The sequence below is a fragment of the Astatotilapia calliptera genome, chromosome 9, assembly GCF_964374335.1.
Source record: "Astatotilapia calliptera chromosome 9, fAstCal68.1, whole genome shotgun sequence".
Taxonomy (NCBI): Eukaryota; Metazoa; Chordata; class Actinopteri; order Cichliformes; family Cichlidae; genus Astatotilapia; species Astatotilapia calliptera.
In genome coordinates, this window is record NC_137430.1 from 32,562,588 (window position 1) to 32,583,723 (window position 21,136).

Genomic DNA, 21,136 nt, shown 5'->3' on the forward strand with positions numbered 1-21,136 from the left:
CTCCAAAAGTTGATTCTGTTCATCTGCACGTAGCGTTTTGTGGGAGAAACGTTTCGTCACTCATCCAAGTGACTTCTTCAGTCTCAGCTGACTGCAGGTTTCCCCAACCTTATAAACAGTAAATTGGCATAATGAATCTTGTAGTATTGTCTTTACCTCATTTATTTTTTTTATTTCCTTAGATTATCTCTCTGTTCAACACTTTCGCTGACACTTGATGTCTTTTAAATGTTCTATACAAAGAAATCTGTCTTGACTTGACTGCAGTGTGTTTAGTGACATCTTTGACTCCACTAATGGAGGAAGTTGGAAGGTTGAGTTTGTTCCACGACTGCATTTCACTCACTGCCTCTGTTTGTATCTCTGTCACTGCAGGACCAACATGGAGCGAGAAGTCAGCGCTCTCAGGAGGCCGACAAACCTCACAGAAGAAAGGGAGAGAAAAAATACAGCTGTGACGAGTGTGGGAAGGGGTTTACCCGTCCTAGAGGCCTAAAAACACACCAATCCATCCACAGTGGAGTTAAATCTTACAGCTGTGAGTTGTGTGAAAAATCTTATACCCAGGCTGGACACTTAAAAACACACCAAATCATCCACAGTGGTGTTAAAGCGTACAGCTGTGATGAGTGTGGGAAAGATTTTTCTCGAAAGGATTCACTAAAAACACATCGGCTTAGACACATTGGGGAGAGACCATTCAGCTGTGACTTGTGTGGAAAATCTTTTATCCTTGCTGAGTATTTGACAAAACATCGACGCATCCACACTGGGGAGAGACCATACAACTGTGACTTGTGTGGAAAGACTTTTACCCAGGCTGGAAACCTAAAAAGACACCAGCTAATCCACAGTGGAGTTAAACCGTACACCTGTGATCAGTGTGGTAAAGATTTTCCTTACAGTAGCTATTTACGGCTTCATCAAGTTACCCACTCTGGAATTAAGGCGTACGGTTGTGGAATTTGTGGAAGACACTTCAGCGGCAAACAGAGCCGAAATAAACACCTACGCATTCACACCAAAAATGACGTGTGCTACTGTGATCAGTGTGGCAAACTGTTTATGACATACAACAGCTTAAAACAACACATGTTTACACACGCTGAGGAGAAACTTTATAAATGTGACCTGTGTGATAAGGCTTTTAAATCTCCACGATCCCTCAGAGTCCACCAACAGCTCCACACTAGAAAGAAACTCTACAAGTGCAGTTACTGTGAGGTATGTATTTATATTTTTATTTTACCCTGGACTGTTTGGATTTATCACACTTGAATTTCAGTTCAGAGGTTTGCTTCCATGATCCTTACAAAAACACTGAATAACTAATTCTCTGTAGACACAGTATCCACTTTGTACCATATACAGGCCCATGTTACATTTGCCATTTCTGCTGGAATTTGGCAAGTGTCAGTAAAGAACATAAGTCATCTATCTAAAAACAATGATCACTGTTACTTTGTATCCATAATCGGATTTAGAGTTGCAATTCATTTGAAGCATTTTTTTGAACTAATTTTAATATCAATGCAATCACATAGCAGGATGCTATACACGGGCCAAACTTCAGTCAGGAGAACAACTGAGATCATTCATCCACAATACGAGGTTAGTTATTAATATACTGCAACAACATGGGAATAGAGCAGCTGCGAGAGAATTCAACATTAATGAATCAATGTTACGGAAGTGGAGGAAGCGCAGATGAAATTATGATAAATTGCAGATGATGATGGTTGTAGCCGCTGCGATGCTTTCGACCAAAACAGGCGCAGCTTGGTGACATCATCAACATGCACTATCGCGATAGAGCGATATAGTCAAAATCTCTATCGTTGGCAAAATTTATATCATTTCTATCGTATATGAGGCATGTTGTAAAAAGCTCTTTGAGTGCTGAGGTAGAGTAGAGCCATTGCGGGTGGGTATAAATTTAAAAAAAAAAGGCACTGCTAGCATAGTAGAGAACAGAAGCATCACCAAATATGTTTTCAAACCAATCTCTTTCAAGCCAAAGAATAGAAATTTGATGAAGCCTATCTTACCTTTGTCTTCACCTTTACAATGGTGGATAATGAGGACAGTTTAAAGCCAAACAAGCTAAATGCCACTTGGAGACAAAACATCCACAGCACAAAGACAAGTCAGTTTACTTTTTTTAAACAAAAATTTGTGAATAGTTGTCCTTAGCAGTGTCTTTTTAATAAAGCTGCATCCGTGCCAGCAAATGCTTACCTCTGCTCTTATAAAGTTGCCTACCAAGTGGCACAGTGTAAAAAAGCCACACGCAATTGCGGAGGAATTAATAGCATCAGCATATTTATGATATGGGGGCAGGGAAAGCTCAGTAGGTAGAGCCTAGAGCTGGGCGATATGAGATTTTTTTCATATCACGATATGTTTTTTTCATTTCAGGCGATCACAATATCTATCACGATATAAGCCAAATAACTATATTTGTAAGATTTAAATGTGCCGTTGCTCACAAGTAAAATGTGAAATAATCAGCAGCTTGGTCAAAGGAGCTTGCAAAGAAAAGCGTCTGGACTTCTTTACAAATATTTAAAGAAGTCCAGACGCTTTTCTTTGCAAGCTCCTTTGACTACGATGACCTGGATGACTGAGAACCTTCACAGACATAATCAGCAGCTTGTTTTGATTTAAATATTTATTTCCCATAATAAGTTCAACAGGGTAGATGTACTTAAGGAACATGAGACTTTTTCAGATAAATAAAGGCAAATATTGCAAACTACACAAAAGGCAGCCGCTAAAGCGTTTAAGTTTCAAAATAGAACAAACGAAACAGACTAAATTGTCAATTCCACTTAGAAACAAAATATTAATTCTAAAAATAAATCTTAGTTTGTTTTACAGAAGAACAGACAAAACTGACTAACTTTTGTCAATATCAAATAAACTGAGAACTAAAAGGAAATTCTCAATCTCTCCTTGTTGTATAGCTGAGCTTTTCAAACAGTTGTAACAGTTACTTTAGTCTGACAAAAGCCGAATGACGAATTAGCGCTTCCAGTCAGAGACTGAGCTGCACCGCTTTATTGTGTTTCCAGACTTGCTTTCGGCACAATTTACAGTGCACGCTACTCTGTTTTTGTCAGACTTGAAATAGCCGAAATACCTTCACACTATGGAGCTTCTATGGCTCTTCCGTTCGACAATCTCTCCGGCATTGGAACCATCATCTGTTTTCTCTTCGGTAACCTTCGGTCACGCTCGGTTGATTTTTCCAGTCGGCACACTCATTTCCTCCATTACCCGGGCGGCACGGCGGCTGGCTGCTTCCCAAACAAATACACGTGTGTGGCTTGGCACTTGTGCTGTACGTAATAAGTCACGTGATGTGACGCTGCAGCTGTGATTGGTTCGGCTCTGCACTACTTAATTTGGATTGGCTGTTCTTTTTTTTATTTTTTATTTTTATTTATTTATTTATTTATTTATTTATTTATTTATTTATTTTATTGTTAAGAGGACAAGAGAGATGAGGTCTATCGCAATAGTTTAATTTTTCTATCGAGAAAAAGTTATTTCGCAATACATATCGTTATCGTTCTGTCGCCCAGCTCTAGTAGAACCCCATGATCAGAAGGTCCGACATTCAAATCCCCTGAACAGCTACCCTGAGGTACCCCTGAGCAAGATACCGTCCCTACACACTGCTCCCTGGTGCACCTCCTTAGTGGCTGCCCACGGCTTCACTGAGTGAATGGGTCAAATGCAGAGAGAGTAATTTCCCCACAGGGATCAATAAAGTACACATTTATTATTATTATTATTATTATTATTATTATTATTATTATATGTCAGAGGACATAGTGGAACAGCCTAATGATAAGGTGCATGATAAACACTTTTCTCTGCAGATGGATGAAGCCACTGACAGTAACAGAGACTGCTTACTGATAATGTATGTCAGAGCGTCTATTCTTTTAAAAGATTTAATTTGCTTCAGCAGTTGAAATTAAAAGTTACAGTGCTGAACATTGATGTGAAATCAGCGGTCTGTTTTCTCACAAAGGATGCCCTTAGAGGAGGGCCGCGTAGTTTTATGCTAAAAGAAAAATGTATTGTTATGACTATTTTCTTCTGGCTTCTCCTGGCTGGTTCTCCTCTTGCACCTCATTCATGTTTGACCTCGTCTTGTATCATCCCTCTTCCTGGAATAAGATGGAGAACGAAAAGTCACCTCCCCAACCTATCTTTGCTGCATTTAAAATTATCTAGCAATTTTCAGCATACCGTTTCTAGTTATTATCTAAGCTCAGGACATGTTCGGTCTCCCTTGGTCAAGCAAAAGTATCTCCCTGACTTTAACCAGTGTGATGTGTAAGCATGTTTGCAGAACCCTCCGCAACTCAGCATGTCAGTCGCAATAATTCATAGTGCTGAATGAAGGTTTTGACCATCACTACATGGAGTGCCAACTCTTTAATGAGCACATAGCAATGTGTACATAAAACACAGCATTGTTTAATCATTTTATTTCTAACTTCGCCCAGTAAGCTGAGTATTATAATGTAAACAGTAAAATGTAATTAGGCTGCTCTTTATTTCAGGCGACGTTCAGAATAAAAATGTTGGAAGGATTCCCTGACTTACACTGTGTTTGTGTCTTTGTTTAGAAGCAGAGCGACACAGATGGATCCAGTTCTCAACCCTGTGAGCACTGTGGTGGTGGGAAAGAGTTTCTTTGTGACCTTTGTGGAAGAACTTTCAGTAATCGTGGGAGCCTAAGAAAACATCAACTTAGACACACTGGAGGCAAAATGAACTACTGCAACGAATGTGGGAGAGGCTTCACTACTGCAGGTGACCTAAACCTGCATAAACGAGTCCACACAAGAGAGAAACCATACAAGTGCAGACACTGTGACAAAAGCTTCTCACAATCAGCTCATTGTAAAACACATGAACGTACACACGTTAAAGGGAACTTCAGCTGTGACCAGTGTGACAAGACCTTCAGAAATCTCAGTTCATACACCACACACAAACGATCCCACGCTGCAAATAAACTGTTTCACTGTTACCAATGTGCAAAAACATTCACTTCATTATCTGCTCTGTGCAAACATCAGCGTGATCATGAAATTATTCCCATCGCTGGATCACAATGAATCTGCAGAGACAGAAAGATCCTCTCCTGGTTTCAGGGTCAGACTTAAACACCTTGAGATCAGGCTCCACAGAGTTCAGCTGGAGTCTCCTGTAAAGAGTGCAGCTGATGTCACACTTGGATCTGATGAGGTAGCTCTGCTTTCTGGACCTGCAGTAAACACACTGAATGTTAAATTTAGGTAGTATGTAGTGCTTTTTATCCCTGTCACATTTTAATCTTTGTTCCCTTAGTACACAGTAGTGTGTAGTAGTTGTACTTTTTATTGTATTATAAAAGTTATAGGAATGTGTTTTTTACCAAACTGATATTGCATGAAAACTGCAGATGTGGATAATAATAACTTCATAAAGCATTTTCAAACAAAATACCAAGCAGCAATTTTACATACAGTGGTCATTTATCGCAGGAGTTATGTTCTAAAAATAACCCACGATAGGTGAAATCCGCAAAGTATCCAACTTTATTTTTTACAATTATTATAGATTATAGATGTTTTAAGACTGTAAAACACCCCACTACACACTTCATACATTTTTGTCAGACAGACATGGACAATTTTCACACTTCTCTTGTGAAAGTTCAAACCTTCGTAGAAAAAGACGTCCAGTATTATAGAATGAAACCACAGGCACTCACAGATGCCTTTGATGGTGCAAAACATTTCGTCAACATTGTGTTTTTTGGGAAGAAAACTGTCACGAGGCGGGATGGACTCATGCGCAGACAAGGGAAGCTAAATGCAGTTCCTTTTATTAACACACAACACCAGGTGCAACTATATATAGGTGAGAGAGGGGGGGGGATCCAGAGGGGCACAGGGGACGTCCAGAAATAGGGGCTCTTTACACATGAGGAAATCGTCACACAGTTCCAAAACACAACACACCAGCAACTCCACTCACCCAGGGTTTTAAGGGAAAGAGAATCCTGCGCACAGGAACAAGCGGTTAATCCAGAAAGATAAAACGAAGAGACAACTTGAAACTAGGGTACGGAAGCTTACAACCGAGGTTACTCAATAGTCCAACCATGAGATGTTTCCAGCCACTGCCTTAAGTAGTGGACGCTGGTGAAGTGATGAGCCACAGGTGCGAAGGGCAGGATCGGAAGCCTGCAATGAGCTCCGCCCAGGCGACACATGGTGAGCGTGAGGGAGAACCAGAAACATATGTAGCCAACCTGAGTCCGCCAGGCAGACATGGGGACCATGACAAAAACTTACAAACAGACAGTACAGCATCTCACAGTCGCACTACTAGCGATCGAAGATTTATGTAAATTTGACAGGAGACACGGCAGACCACTGTGACTCAAGGTCTGATTATTTAAGACCTTGAGTCACAGTGGTCTACAATCAGTACCCAGAACATAATCCGCTGTTAAAAAAAATTAAATAAATAAAAAAACATGCAAATTTGCACACAAAAAAATCAGACCAGGAAAAGTGAACCATGTTATAGCGCCAGGCAACTGTATATACATGTGTATATATTTTTTTCATTATAACTTTCTTGCTTTTTTCCAAATCTAACTTCTTTCTATGTATTTGTATGTACAGTGGAACCACAACTTACGAAATTAATTTGTTCCCAAGGGTCTTTTGTAAGTCGAAAATTTTCGTAAGTCGAAGCACCCATTGCGCATTTTGAGTGAGGCGATGCTGAACGAGAGGCTATAGGCTAATTGCTAACTAGAACAACAATACGTCGTTCAAGTGGAACAGCGAAGCGCAAGTACGGAACCCAAGGGGTTGTCACATGATTCGGAAGGCATTGTGGGCATTGTAGGCTCAGCCAATCAGAGCCAGTGGATTTCGTTACCCGGGCATTTTGCCGTAACACGGGCAGAAATATTGTCGTTCAGTGCCTTCATAACTTGAATTTTTCGTTAAACGGGGTATTCGTGAGTCGGGGTTCCACTGTATTTATTTTATCTGTTACCTCAGTAAAATTTTAATTGTTTTTCTATTTAATCTTCTTATGCTGTGGTAATCTGTGCTCTTAAAAGTGTTTCTTCCCAAACTCCAAATAATGTCACACAAGTTGCTCTTAAAGCTTCCAGTATGAACTAAATCTGTCAACTGGTTTGTACCAGAAGATACAGCAGTGAGTCAGTGTAACCTTTAGTTTATTTACTGTATCTTTGACGTCCACATGTTGTTTGTTATTGGATGCATTTTGATCCACGTTCTGCAGCTGTTTTCTTGTTGATTTTAAGTTTGTATTGTCAAATCCTCATTCTGTTAAACCATTAGTTATATTTGATGAACTCTCTGTAAAGTTTGTTTTATAAAACACTTTGGTGTGAAAAATAAAGAGATGGTCTCACAACAAGTAGTTTGAGATTTGAGTTAAGATTCAGATTGATTGTTTGAAGGTTAGGGTTAGGAAAGTATGAGTAAAGATCATGTTTCTTTTAGCATTGTTAATGGCCAAAAATGTTATTCTAGTTAGAGTCCATGAACACTAAACTGTTTCAGACCAGTTGACGTTCAATTCAATTTTATTTTTATAGCACCAAATCACAACAAGAGTCGCCTCAAGGCGCTTTATATTTTATGGTAGGCCCTACAATAATACATCCAGAGAAAAAACCCAACAATCATATGACCCCCTATGAGCAAGCACTTTGGCGACAGTGGGAAGGAAAAACTCCCTTTTAACAGGAAGAAACCTCTGGCAGAACCAGGCTCAGGGAGGGGCGGGGCCATCTGCTGTGATTGGTTGGGTTGAGAGAAGGAAGACAGGACATAGACATGCTGTGGAAGACAGACAGAGGTTAATAATAGATATGATTCAATACAGAGAGGTCTATTAATACATAGTGAGTGAGAAAGGTGACTGAAAAGGAAAAACTCAATGCATCACGGGAATCCCCCAGCAGTCTACATCTATTGCACCATAACTAAGGGAGGATTCGGGGTTACCTGATCGAGCCCTAACTATATGCTTTAGCAAAAAGGAAAGTTTGAAGCCTAATCTTAAAATCCAAGCGGGAAGCTGGTTCCAGAGAAGAGGGGCCTGAAAACTGAAAGCTCTCCCCCCCCCCTTCTACTTTTAAATACTCTAGGAACAACAAGTAAGCCTGCAGTGCGAGAGCAATTATATAGGGTGATATGGTACTACGAGGTCATTAAGATAAGATGGGGCCTGATTATTTAAGACCTTGTATTTGAGAAACAGGATTTCGATGTTCAATTCTGGATTTAACAGGAAGCCAATGAAGGGAAGCCAAAACAGGAGAAATCTGCTCTCTCTTTCTAGTCCCTGTCAGGACTCTTGCTGCAGCGTTTTGGATTAGCTGAAGGCTTTTCATGGAGTTTTTAGGACTTCCTGATAATAATGAATTACAGTCGTCCAGCCTGGAAGTAATAAATGCATGAACTAGTTTTTCAGCATCACTCTGAGGCAGGATGTGTATATATAGCTTTTGAGCTCGAGACATACCAAGGGCTCAGAGAAGAGCTCGAGAAGATGTGGAGGGTGAAGGTAACGGTGGTCCCCGTGGTAATCGGAGCACTAGGTGCAGTGACTCCCAAGCTAAGCGAGTGGCTCCAGCAGATCCCGGGAACAACATCGGAGATCTCTGTCCAGAAAAGCGCAGTCCTGGGAACAGCTAAGATACTGCGCAGGACCCTCAAGCTCCCAGGCCTCTGGTAGAGGACCCGAGCTTGAAGGATTGACCGCCCACAGGGGCAAGCAGGGAATTTTTATATATATATATCTATATATATATATATATGCCACTGAAAACGTTACATCCAGATGAACAGACTCAACCTTTTGGGATGTATGGAACATTGTATTTGTTTTAATTACATTATTATTTGGTGCACGTGTTTTTTGCTGCCATGATGCCTGGTCTCTATTGGAAACGACATTTTTAATAAATCTCATTCCCATTCATTTTATAATAAAAGAATTAATAAAAAGTTATCCTGTGGAAAAATGGTAAATGGACTGGTTCTTATGTTGTGCTTTTCTACTCTTCTGAGCACTCAACGCACTTTATACAACTTGTACATTCACCCATTCACACCAGCACATTTCTTTCCTAGGTGCTTTCTAACTGACATTCACACACATTCATACTCCGATGGATGCATTGGAGAGCAATTTGGGGTTAGTATCTTGCCCAAGAATATTTGGCATGCAGACTAGGGGAAGCCAGGAATTGAACCACCAACCTTCTGATCAGTAGCTGACCTGCTCTACTACCTGAGCTACAGCCAACCAAAGAGGGGAATTTTTGATTCCTGTGCGCATTACCTCCTGGTACCCTGCTTCCTAGCAATGTATTCCCCCTTAGACTTACCTAAAGAAGCGCTTACACCTGAGTTGATTTGTTGTTGTTGTCTTCAAACATTCTTTATTTTCAGACCACTGCACATTGTTCATTTAACCTTCTGAACTATTCCATTTGAGTCCTCCAAGTGACTGTTTTGCTAGTTTAAGTCTTCTTCCTGTTTCCACTACTTAGTCAAAACCAGCAATAACAACCTGTATAACACGTAACACTGTGGCTTAGCTGGTCAAAGTTACCTGCCTTATAAACAAAAATCTCAGTAGTGCCTATAACCTACATCCATACATGCTCTTTCTCCTTAGAGAATGTTGACTGTAGGGCAAAACGGTGTCTAACCCTGCTGCTAGATGAACACCTTCCTAAATCTGTGAGCCAATGAATAAAAGCCATTTTAGGAGAAATATACTATGTGAAATTTTGTGTAAATCACATTTGTGTGGCTCATTTAAATCTTCTTCTGAAAGTGAAACACTTAAAAATACATATGCCATAACCTTTGAGTCACAAGCTGACCCTGAGCCTCCCCAGTAAATCCAGCAGCTTTTTAACACCAGAAGTCTTTCATTTGCTGCAGACGTTAGTAAATCTGACCCTAAATTATAACAAGCTGTTCTTGTTTATTTGGTTGTGGACTTTGGGAGGTCCAGAACAGGTCCACAGGTCCAGTTCAGATAGAGGGGGAGGAGGTGGAGGTGGTCACCACATACAAGTACCTCAGGCTGTGGGTGGACAGCAAACTGGACTGGTCATGCAACACAGAGCACCTGTATAAAAAAGCCCAAAGCCGACTGTACTTCCTCAGGAGGCTGAGGTCTTTTAACATCTGCAGGAAGCTCCTGAGGATGTTTTACCAGTCGGTGGTTGCTGGAGTACTTTTCTATGCTGTGGTGTGCTGGGGGAGCAGCACAGCAAAGGACTCATCCAGGCTGGAGAAACTGATCAGGAAGGCTAGCTCTGTGGTCGGCATGAAGCTGGACACTCTGGTGACAGTGGCAGAGAAAAGGACATTAAAGAAACTGATGGACATTATGAACAATGCTGGGCATCCTCTGCACACGGCCATTAACAACCAGAAGAGTCTGTTCAGTGACAGGTTGCTTCTCCCCAAGACAAGAACTAACAGACTTAAAAACTCCTTTGTCCCACACACCATCAGACTGTTTAACTCCTCTCTGGAGGGGAGAGGGAGGGGAAACAGGAGGACAAAGGAGGGGGGAACAACTAAGCTGTAGTGCCTCTTCACCTCACTGTGCAATACCTTTTGTTAATATACAACAGTACAATAGACTTCAATACTTGGAATGCGCAATTCCCTTGTATTCATATTCCTATTTAATCTATTTATCCATTTTGAATACTCTGTGTATATATGTTAGATTTCTGCTCACAGTCTGTAACTTCTATTGGTGCTGTACTATTGGAAACCGAATTTCCCGGAGCAACCCACCCGAGGGATTAATAAAGTTTTATCTAATCTAATCTAATTTAAAAAAAAGCTGGGCTAGAACACATTGTGACAAAGTGAAATGTTTTTTTTAGTGCATCTTCTGCACATTGTAGTTTCAATGTAGTTTTCAGTTCTTCTCTTTTCCTGAGTCTCTTTTCGACGTTTTTATAGAGGCTAAGGAAAAGAAGCTAGGAAAAGGAGATAGGAGATGGAACGCACCCCACGTGTGCGCAGTGACCGCACAGCAACGAACCACAGCAGAGAAGGAAGAGGGGGCGGAGCACACTGTGCGCGCAGGAGAGGAGTCGAGCAGAGAGAGCTGCTTTGTCGTGAAACGGGAGTAAAGTAGTGAACTTAGAGGAGAGAAACAAACTAAAGTATCGATCGTAAACCACTACCAAGGTCCTGATCGATATCTGCATCGATCTGCCCACCCTTGTCTCCTGGATCGTAGCTGAGATCAGCGTGAACCACGTGGGTCTCTGCTCCCTGATCTGTTTCCTGTGTTTGGAAAGAGTTGCAGCTTCATCGCGGAGTTTCTCTCGGTTTGTGGGCTCATCTAAAGGTAAGCACCGAGCTAACTTTACTGTGAGTTCAGTTCATGTTGAGTTTAGCTCCTGAATGAGGTCTTCTGCTGCTCTCCTCGGTGTCTGTTCACAGTTTATTGTGAACACGTTGAGAGAAGAGTGAGAGAGTGTTTGGAGAAAAACACCAACTAATCATTAGCTCAGCATGCTGGGAGAAGTTGGAGCAGAAAAGTCTTTTCATTGTCCCTGCAGCTGTTTTTCTGCCTGCACCAAACCTCTACAGCCTCGTTTGTGTTTACCACGGTCACCACATCCACGGTTATTTAAAAGGCTGTTTTGTTTCGGTTCTTCTTTGCTGGGATCAGCATATCTGTAATCACGTCGTTGGTGTTTTTCATGCAGTGCTTTATATAATTCAGTCATAACTGTCTGTAGTTATTATATTAATTTCTTTCTCCTACAGTTAAAATAACCACACTACGGACGGATAAGCGTCGGTTCGTCAGCAAAGACAGTAAAACCATCGTGTGGCTCAGCCGACCGCTTATTTATTTTTCATATAACCCTTTCACAATAAAGTTAAAGATCCTGTTGAGACTTTTCAAAATAAACCAAAAATAATGACAATATACAGTATTATCAAACATCAAATTTCAGAATATGCATCAAACAAGTTACCTCACATAGAACATGAAGTCCCTGTAAATGACTCTTACACTGTATATATGAGAGGTGAAACATTTGCAGAGATTTGCACAAGATTTTCAGTCACTTTTTTCTAACCTTCTTAGACTCAGAACTAAAGATGTCCAGCTTTGTGTGTCTGTCGAAATACTTATAATGGAACAAAAGACAGTCAGCATCCAAAGAGGACCGAAAGCAATGATCAGAGTATTTCTCCACCTGCTGTATATGTATCCCTTAAATTTGCAACATCTATAGCTAACAATAATTATGATATTATAGTATTTTCAATTATAGGATCAAATTTGAGCCTCTATTCTCAAGACTTGTGTTTTCTGAGCATTTGTTTTGATTCTTGTGCTTTTAGTTAAGGAAAATTAAAGAGACTAAAATGACACATAATTCTTAGCGTTTTTATTATAATTTATTATCATCTGTCTTCTCAGATGAGAGGTAAAACGTCTTCAAGAAGTCCAGTCGCTTTCTTTCTAAGCTCCTTCGATTACGATGACCTGAATGACTGAGAACCTTCACAGACATTGTTGATTAGCATGACACTAGCATTACATTTTCCATTAGCATTGGTGTGAGCCTTGTATACTGATAAGATACATGGAGAAGAGGAGGACAAAAACAGTGATGCTGTCACATTTTGGGAGAGCTGCATGTGTTTTACTGAATCAGGAAACAGACACACACAGTGCAGTGAGGACTTACATCCAGATTTGGCAGCGCTGAAAGTACGAGAGAGACCTTTGACCCCTTAATAGAGATGCTTAACCAGATGTAAAATAATCAGAAATGTACCCAGTGACTGAGCCGAACAATACTGGTTGGGAGTGTAAAGAATATAAATGAATAAAAAAATGCCTGTCTCTACACAGGGGAATGGGCTGATACTGTGACTTTGGGAGAAAATGTCACATTTTTACAGCCATACAATTTGAAAATGATCACAAGTGTACAAGAGAACATGTTTAAGGTTTGCAGGAAACATTTTATTTGAATTCAATTTCAATTATACAGCAACAAGTCACAACAACAGTCACCTCAAGGTGATTTTAATTATGAATCTTTGAATATATGCTGCTACAGCCGTGAATGTGGGAATTCTTGTAATTTCTGGATGTAATAATTTCACATTTCTGAAGACAGCTTTGAGAAAAATACAGGCTTAATAGTTGGTAACAGCTTGGTTATGATACTGTATTAACTAACTTATAATTTATTCCAGCAAATCAAAATTAACCCAAAATGTTCTTTTAAACAACTTTATGTCTTTAAGAGTATGGATTGCTGAAATTATGAGGTGCACCTAAAGGCACCATGAATAGCCATAGCATGTCCGTGGTTCCTGTTTGAATTGATAACAGGAAATGGATTAGAGCAATCTGCTGTAGTGTTAGAATTTTAGATAACTTCACTAATGAGCAGCAAGCTCCAATGCATTTATTTAGTTGCAAGGAAGCAATGGCATACACAATATTATCCTGGGAACAGATATGTGTGAGATGCTCTTACAGAAAGAGTTCAGTTACATGGTCTACCTGTACATGATTCTCTCCGTGCTTTGGATAATGGATGGCAGAGGAGTCACAACAAGGCCGGAGGAAAAAGACTGATTCGAGGGACATGAAGACAGAGAGATGCATTCCTTCAGTTTTCTGAAAAGAGTGTTGCCTAGCTTTACTACATTTTTCTGTCATTTCACTCCTGTTTATGCTACACTCCTTTATAATATTTACTCAAGATGCAGTGAATAGTGTTTTTCTGCTAATACATCAGTGTTACTTTAGGGAAGACAACTCCCAGTTTCTAGTTTCTATGCCCCACTCCTTTACGATTTGGGGCAACTGCTTAAAGTCTTTTAGTGTGAACAAGTTGAAAGGCATGAGCAGAGAAACTAATGCACAGGTTCCTTTCCCTTCAAAGGGTAGTCTAGCTCTGAGCTTGCCATCCCTGCATAGCTACCACACATCAACCCTTTCTGTGGTATGGTTAACAAACCAATCCTTGAGGTAAGGGCCAGGGGCTTGGATCACATCATAGATGATGTTGCACCAGCTGAAGTCCTGCATATCCCAAACTTGAACATGCCTGTAAAAACAGGTGTAATTTTCATGTTAACTTTTAGCATTTGGAGGCAAAGATTTACAGGCCTCACTTGGAGGGTCAGTGAAGTGCTCGTAAACAACTGAAAGCCTGAAGTGGGGGAGTTGTTGGTGGAGTGGAGTCTTCAGGCTTGTGGTTGGTTCACTGTCGGAGTGTTTTCCAGACTGAAGCAGAGTCATTAGCTGAAAACAGTTTTTGGACCTGAAAGTCTTTCAAACTGTCTCTGTCCCCACTCTGAAACACTTCCTGCTTTTCCAGCCTCAGCCTGCTTTGGCTTAGCTGTAAACCAGAGCTCGTCATTATTCTAACTCACCCTGGTGTTTGATGCTGTGCAGCTGTCCTCACAGAAGCTGACGTCACAGGTTATCACAGCATCTCTATAATAATTATTAAATCTGGTTCTTGTCATTCTCTTACTGAATAGAGAGAACACGACTCAGTTAATCAAAATATTTATAATTTTTATTTAATTATCTCCCAGAAGAGAGAGACCTGCACAGCCCAAAAAGCCAGTTGCAAAATCTCTAGCATTAGAAGCCAAAAATGTCAATCATATAGGTGTTATTTTAGTCCTTTACAAGTCACACATAGTTTCAATCAAAAAAAACCTCCTTCTGTGTTACTAGTTCCACTTTTTCTGTCTGGTTTCCTGTATTTTATTAATATGTCTGTGCAGCTCTGCACTAAACTTCCTGTTTTTTAAACTTCCACTAACTTAAGCTTCTGTTGCTAAGGCGACCTGTCACCCTCTGACCTAGTTCTCTCTCACAGCTGGCCTTGCTTTATAGAGGCCTTTATTATTAACATACATAAAAGAATATAATCAGAAAATAAGCATTAAGAATATATGTTTATTCCGTAACATAATCCAAACTGTTGGTAACAATCCTGAAAACCTGCCAGTCGGTGCAGTCCAGACACACCTGCAGATTCTCCACAGCCTCATCAGTCCACTGCTTCAGTGTCTTTACAAAAGCCTTAGAGAGTTTCAGTTTGTGCCTGTTTGCAGGCATCAAGTAAACCATGACTTAGGTCTGCATTAGGTCTGAGAATCCTATGTATTGTGAGATGATGACCCTCTTACTATCAGCTCACGTTCAGCGTTTTTGCGTTTGTTCGTAACGCAAGAACAAACGTGTGGAAAAAGCGTGAGTCGTTATCACCAGAGATTTTGAGTGAAACCATTTTCAAACCTTGATTCACCCTATCATGTGGTTAGCTGCTGTCCCTATTAAAGAGCAAAGAGCCTTTCTTTCCACTTATTCCATGTAAAGGATGGCTACAATGAGTAAAAACATGGGAGCTAATTGCATATCCCTGTTTCTGTCTGTAGAAACCGTTGTTGTATTTAAAACTCTGGTTTCATCTGGATCAAGTGTGAGTTTGTGGACCTTGTTGGTGAAGTCAGCAGAGTTTTTGATGTGATGGTGTGTGTTCTCCACAAGGGGAGCTAGGATGGTGATGAGGTGCTTGGAAATGTTGTAGGTGGCTGAGTTTATGCTGCTGCCAATCCAATCCTTTGTGTATCTATGGAAGTTCATATATACAGGGTGCAGCATCCATCGGGTAAAGGTGGTGGTATGCAGGGAGCTCAGTGGCTTTTTCCCTTTCAACTTCTTGTAGGCAGCTGATGACTTTCTTTTTGCTTCTGGGGTTTCACCTTGAAGCTTCATAGGTATTGTTGTCACTGAGTGTAGTAATGTTTATTTGCTCTGCTTCTTCTTGTCAGGGATAAAATACATATCTATACTTTTTATGTCCCAGCTGAGTAACAGGAGGAGAAGAGTCTGGTGGAGCAGCAGAGGAACAGTTTCAGCCATTTGGACTCAGCTCAGCCACTACAGAGGAAACAATGACTTCAACACAGGAGGTGAGAAAAATATCTCAGTTACTGTTATTGAAACTGTGCACAGCTGGTTGTTTTTTTGTTTTTTGTTTTTTTAAAAGCTCTGTTTGTATCTCTGTCACTGCAGGACCAACATGGAGCGAGAAGTCAGCGCTCCCAGGAGGCCGACAAACCTCACAGAAAAAAGAGAGAGAAAAAATACAGCTGTGAGGAGTGTGGGAAGGATTTTAGCCATCCTAAAAACTTGAAACCCCACCAACTCATCCACAGAGGAATTAAATCGTACAGCTGTGCTGAGTGTGGAAAATCTTTTACCCAGGCTGGACACTTAAAAACACACCAAATCACCCACAGTGGAGTTAAACCGTACATCTGTGACTTATGTGGAAATTCTTTTACTCAGGCTGGAAGTTTAAAAACACACAAATTCATTCACAGTGGAGTTAAACCGTTCAGGTGTGATTTGTGTGGAAAGTCTTTTACCCATCTCGGAAGCTTGAAAACACACCAGCTTATCCACAGTGGCGTTAAAGCGTACAGCTGTGACTTGTGTGGAAAATCTTTTAGCCAACCTGGACACTTAAAAACACACCAACTCATCCACAGTGGAGTTAAAGCACACAGCTGTGACTTGTGTGGTAAAGCTTTTACACGCAGTAGCCACTTAAGAAGCCATCAAGTTACCCACTCTGGAATCAAGCCGTACAGCTGCGACATTTGTGGAAAAAATTTTGCCCAGCCAGGGCACCGAAATATACACGTACGGATTCACACCAAAAATGATTTTTGCTTCTGTGATCAGTGTGGCAAACTGTTTGTGACACACAAAGACTTACAGCAGCACATGTTTACCCACACTGAGGAGAGACCTTATAAATGTGACCTATGTGTAAAGGCTTTTAAAGAGCCACGTTCCCTAAGAGTCCACCAACAGATTCACATCAGAAAGAAACTCTACAAGTGCAGTTACTGTGAGGTATGTATTTATATTTCTTTCTTTTTACAGTTGCAGTTATTTTGAAGTACAATGTGCATTTAGTTTAATTTCGAAACGAAATGAGACATGAAAACTCAGTGAATTCTGACACAAATCTCCTGAAACTTTACTGATGTTGGAAAAAAGTAAAGTTTTAAACCTTGTCTCATTTCTATGTATCTAACATTCAAAGTCCAATGGATCCATTAGAGAGTACCTTGGGGTTATTATCTTGTGGCATGCAGAGTAGAGCATCCAGGGGTTTAACATCCAATCTTCCCATTAAGTAGATTTCCAACGAATTAAGAGACATTTTCGCCCAGTAAGCTGAGTGTTATAATGTAAACAGTAAAATGTAATTGGACACTGGCAAAGATGCTCTTTATTTCAGGCAATGTTCAGGATAAAAATGTTGAAGGAATTCTCTGACTTACACTGTCTTTATTTAGAAGCAGAGCGACACAGATGGATCCAGTTCTCAACCCTGTCGTCAATGTGGTGGTGGGAAAGTGTGTCGTTGCGTTGTTTGTGCATAACATTTCAAACATCAAGAGAGCCTAAAACCACATCAGTGTAGACACACTGGGTACAAAATGAACTACTTCAACGAATGTGGAAGAGGCTTCCCCACATCAAGTCAATTAATAAAAAAGCAATTAACCATAAAGCACTATCTCCTTCACACTGGTATTCAAAAGCACCTTTGTGACCATTGTCAGTCATCCTTCATTACTGCACGTGACCTTAAAGTGCATAAATGAGTCCACACGAGAGAAACCATACAAGTGCAGACACTCTGACAGAAGCCTCCTACATCGGCTCATTGTAAACGTCATGAGATTACACACATTGAAGGGAACCTGCTAAGGAAGAATTTCATGGCTCTGAGTACCGTTTGGTTTTTTGTGATGTATATGAACAATAAACTTCCTGAATCTTGAATGTAGACTCCATCAGAACACAGAATTATATTTCAAATATATTTACGACTTAATTTAAACAGAATGTGGGAGAGGCTTCCCCAAACCAAGTGAATTAAAAAAACATGATCTGATCTCAAGTGGGGTTAAAAATCGCCTCTGTTCTCTGGGCTTTACTTTCATGTAATACCAGTTTGTACCAGAAGATGGAGCAGTGAGTTAGTGTAACCTCTTATTCACAGTGGCAACAAAGTAGTGATGGGAATTCCGGCTCTTTTTAGAGAACTGGGGCCCGTTCTTCGTACCTCGCTAAGTAGGTTAGCCGGATTAGATTGTTGACGATTTCGCGTGATCCTGGATCAGTCGGTTCCCCGAAGCTCATCCGGGACTTGCTGTCATAGCAACAGAGCCGTAAGCGTAAACCTGCTCGGGAGCAGGTTTACTTTATGTAAACAGGATTAGATCGCGGCCACGCAGGTATGTCCGCTTCATTTATACGAAAGCAACAGCGATATTTTTCCACTGTTTCACCATAAATAAATATTATCAATGTAACTAAAGGTAATGCAGCACTTGATCCTTTTATTGATGTCACACAGATACATACAGGTCATTTCCTAAAAAAGGGAAATGAACTATTAACATTCTATTACATGTATGTGATTATTACAGATGTAATTCATATTTCAGAGTAGTAATTGTAAATTACTTCGTGTAATCAAGATGAGAGACCACGGCTATAAAAGTGAAGGTGGATTTGGGAAGCCTGTCGCAGCCATGTCCTGTCCGTTTACGCGACCAACCCATTGCGGAAGGTGCAAGATTGATAAGGAGAGTCCTCAGAATTCAGCGTATATTGCGGGACAGACAGGATCCTTTAGCTCAGCGCGACAGTGTGCTCATAGAGAGATATCGATATTCCCGTGAGGGTATTATTTACTTAACCAACTTGTTGACGAGGGGGTGCAGGACCACCACCTGTCTTTTTTTCCTCTGCCCTTTTCTTGGTTGCTGTTATGAACAAACTAACAGAGTATTACAGGCCAGTATTACCTTGCCAAGAGACGCAAAGCAATCTAAGAGATAAATATTACCATTCTGTAGAATACTCCTGTATTCCACTTTTACTTGTTCCCATTTTCTTGTGGGTCCTGTTGTGGCTCTAATGTGAAAGGGGATATAATATAACATATTATAATATAATATAATGCCATATGATATTGGACAATATAGTGTCATATGATAGATCTACCCTACCGCCTACTGGTGTTGGCCAGAGGGGCCGATGGCGCGATATGGCAGCCTGGCTACAACCGTAGCTGCCTCCACCAGTGTGTGAATGTGGGAGTGAATGAATAGTGGTATCGTAAAGTGCTTTGGGTGCCTTGGAAAGCGCTATATGAATCCAATCCATTATTATTATTATTATTAAATTACCTACGAGTTTGATTTGTCAGCAACTTTCTGCCAGCCCTCTCTCCTTGCTTTTGCAGCCTTTGCAGTGTTCTCTTGCGTTTTAATTAAACTCTGAAACTCCTGAAATCCCTCACTCATGAGTTCTTGCTCTGCTGCCGGAAAATACCGAGCACGCCCCTTCGACATTTTCGCCGACCAATCAGCGGGTTGCCGATCAATGTTTCTACTATCGATGCGTAGCCCCTTTTACGACACCCAGTGATGTCACATTCCTGCGTCCAGCTGTAGTAATCGTCAACAGCAGGTGTGTTCGGGGAACCGGATTAGCGAGCTCACGGTTAGCGCGATGATTTGATCTTGGATGTGTCATTTGATCTTGGATGTAGTAAGCGACGTACGAAGAACGGGCCCCTGGCTCTTTTGGCTCAGCTCACTAAAAAGATTGCCAGCTTACCGGCTCCCAACTGGCTCTTCAGGTTGTTTTAGAATAGAATAGAATAGAATTCAACTTTATTGTCATTGCACATGCACAGGTACAGGGCAACGAAATGCAGTTTGCATCCATCCAGAAGTGCTTTAGTGATATAGATATATTACAATATATATTAGCAATAATATAGATATGTGAGTATATTACAGAAATGGGTCTATTATGGTATGTTATAATGTACACGGTATGAAGTATGTTGTGAATATTCTATAACTATAAGTATGTACAGGCTGTAGTGAGTACAAGCTATGTACATGATATGAACAGGATATAAATATGAAAAACTATACAGAATATGAAATAAATAACTTTACAGAAATCTGAGATATACAGCTATACAGAAATGGGAACTATGCAAGTTGTAAACAGTTGTAGGATTAAAAATTATCGAATGTACAGAATGATTATTTACACAGAGCTATACAGTAGTGCAGTTAAGATAAGTGAGGGTGTAGATAGTTTCTACAGAGGCTATATAAAGTGCTAGTGGTTGTGAGTGGTGGTTCAGTCCATGTTATTATTGTGTTTGAGGGTACAGTTGTCCATTGTGGGTGTGTGTATGTTCAGTCCATGAGTTTAACGTGGGTCAGATGTCAGGAGGCAGAGTTCAGGAGTCTGACAGCTGTGGGGAAGAAGCTGTTCCGGTACCTGGTGGTCTTAGTCCGGAGGCTCCTGTGGCGCCTCCCAGAGGGCAGGAGGGTGAAGAGTTTTGTTGCTTTAATTAATTTATCATTAACAATGATATAACATTATGTACAAAAGGAATTACTAATGTTTAAAATAAAACGTGGTTTTATTTATATATGTTTATATAGAAATATATACGGTGGCCTCTAGAGACAAAGCACGTACAAACTCCAAAACACATGTCTAGCATTAACTGAACTTCCAAAACAGAGCTACCTAGATCACTTAAATTACACAATTGAAAGCATATGTGTATTGTTTGTATATTTATACACAAGCACTCTTATATATTCAAATAATTATGATTAAAAATGTTCACCTGTTACTACCACACACCAAATTAGGTCATTGGTATTTTATTTATTCACTCCACATAAAATGTAATAAAATACAAAAAACAACTATTTACATTTCAACTTTTAACTATTTAAATTTTCAACCTTTTCCATTTAAACACATTTAAAGTGAAACAACACAAAACACTGCAAACCACAATACAATTAAATATAAATTAAAATATGCAAAAGAAAAGAAGATGCACATTTTCTGTCATATACGCCTGCATGAATAAACTTTCTGAATC

At 40.3% G+C, this 21,136-nt stretch overlaps 1 protein-coding gene across 9 annotated transcripts in view; it reads left to right on the plus strand.

The window, feature by feature from the left end:
* Positions 1-21,136, plus strand: part of LOC113029630 (uncharacterized) — a 168,883-nt gene that overhangs the window by 50,713 nt on the left and 97,034 nt on the right. For 2 of the 9 annotated variants that reach the window (XR_013911548.1, XM_026180603.2), the window contains 2 exons: positions 376-1,224; positions 4,647-7,476. The exons of 2 other annotated variants lie outside the window; for them this stretch is intronic. Coding sequence is in view for 1 of the 7 variants with exons in the window: in XM_026180603.2 (XP_026036388.2) it covers positions 376-1,224; positions 4,647-5,141 (1,344 nt within the window). In the remaining 6 variants the exon portion in view is untranslated. Of the gene's footprint in view, positions 1-375; positions 1,225-1,544; positions 1,612-4,646; positions 7,477-15,589; positions 16,089-21,136 lie in introns of those variants that run through there. 5 more of the 9 variants (XR_013911539.1, XR_013911540.1, XR_013911541.1 and 2 more) reach the window with 5 other exon arrangements.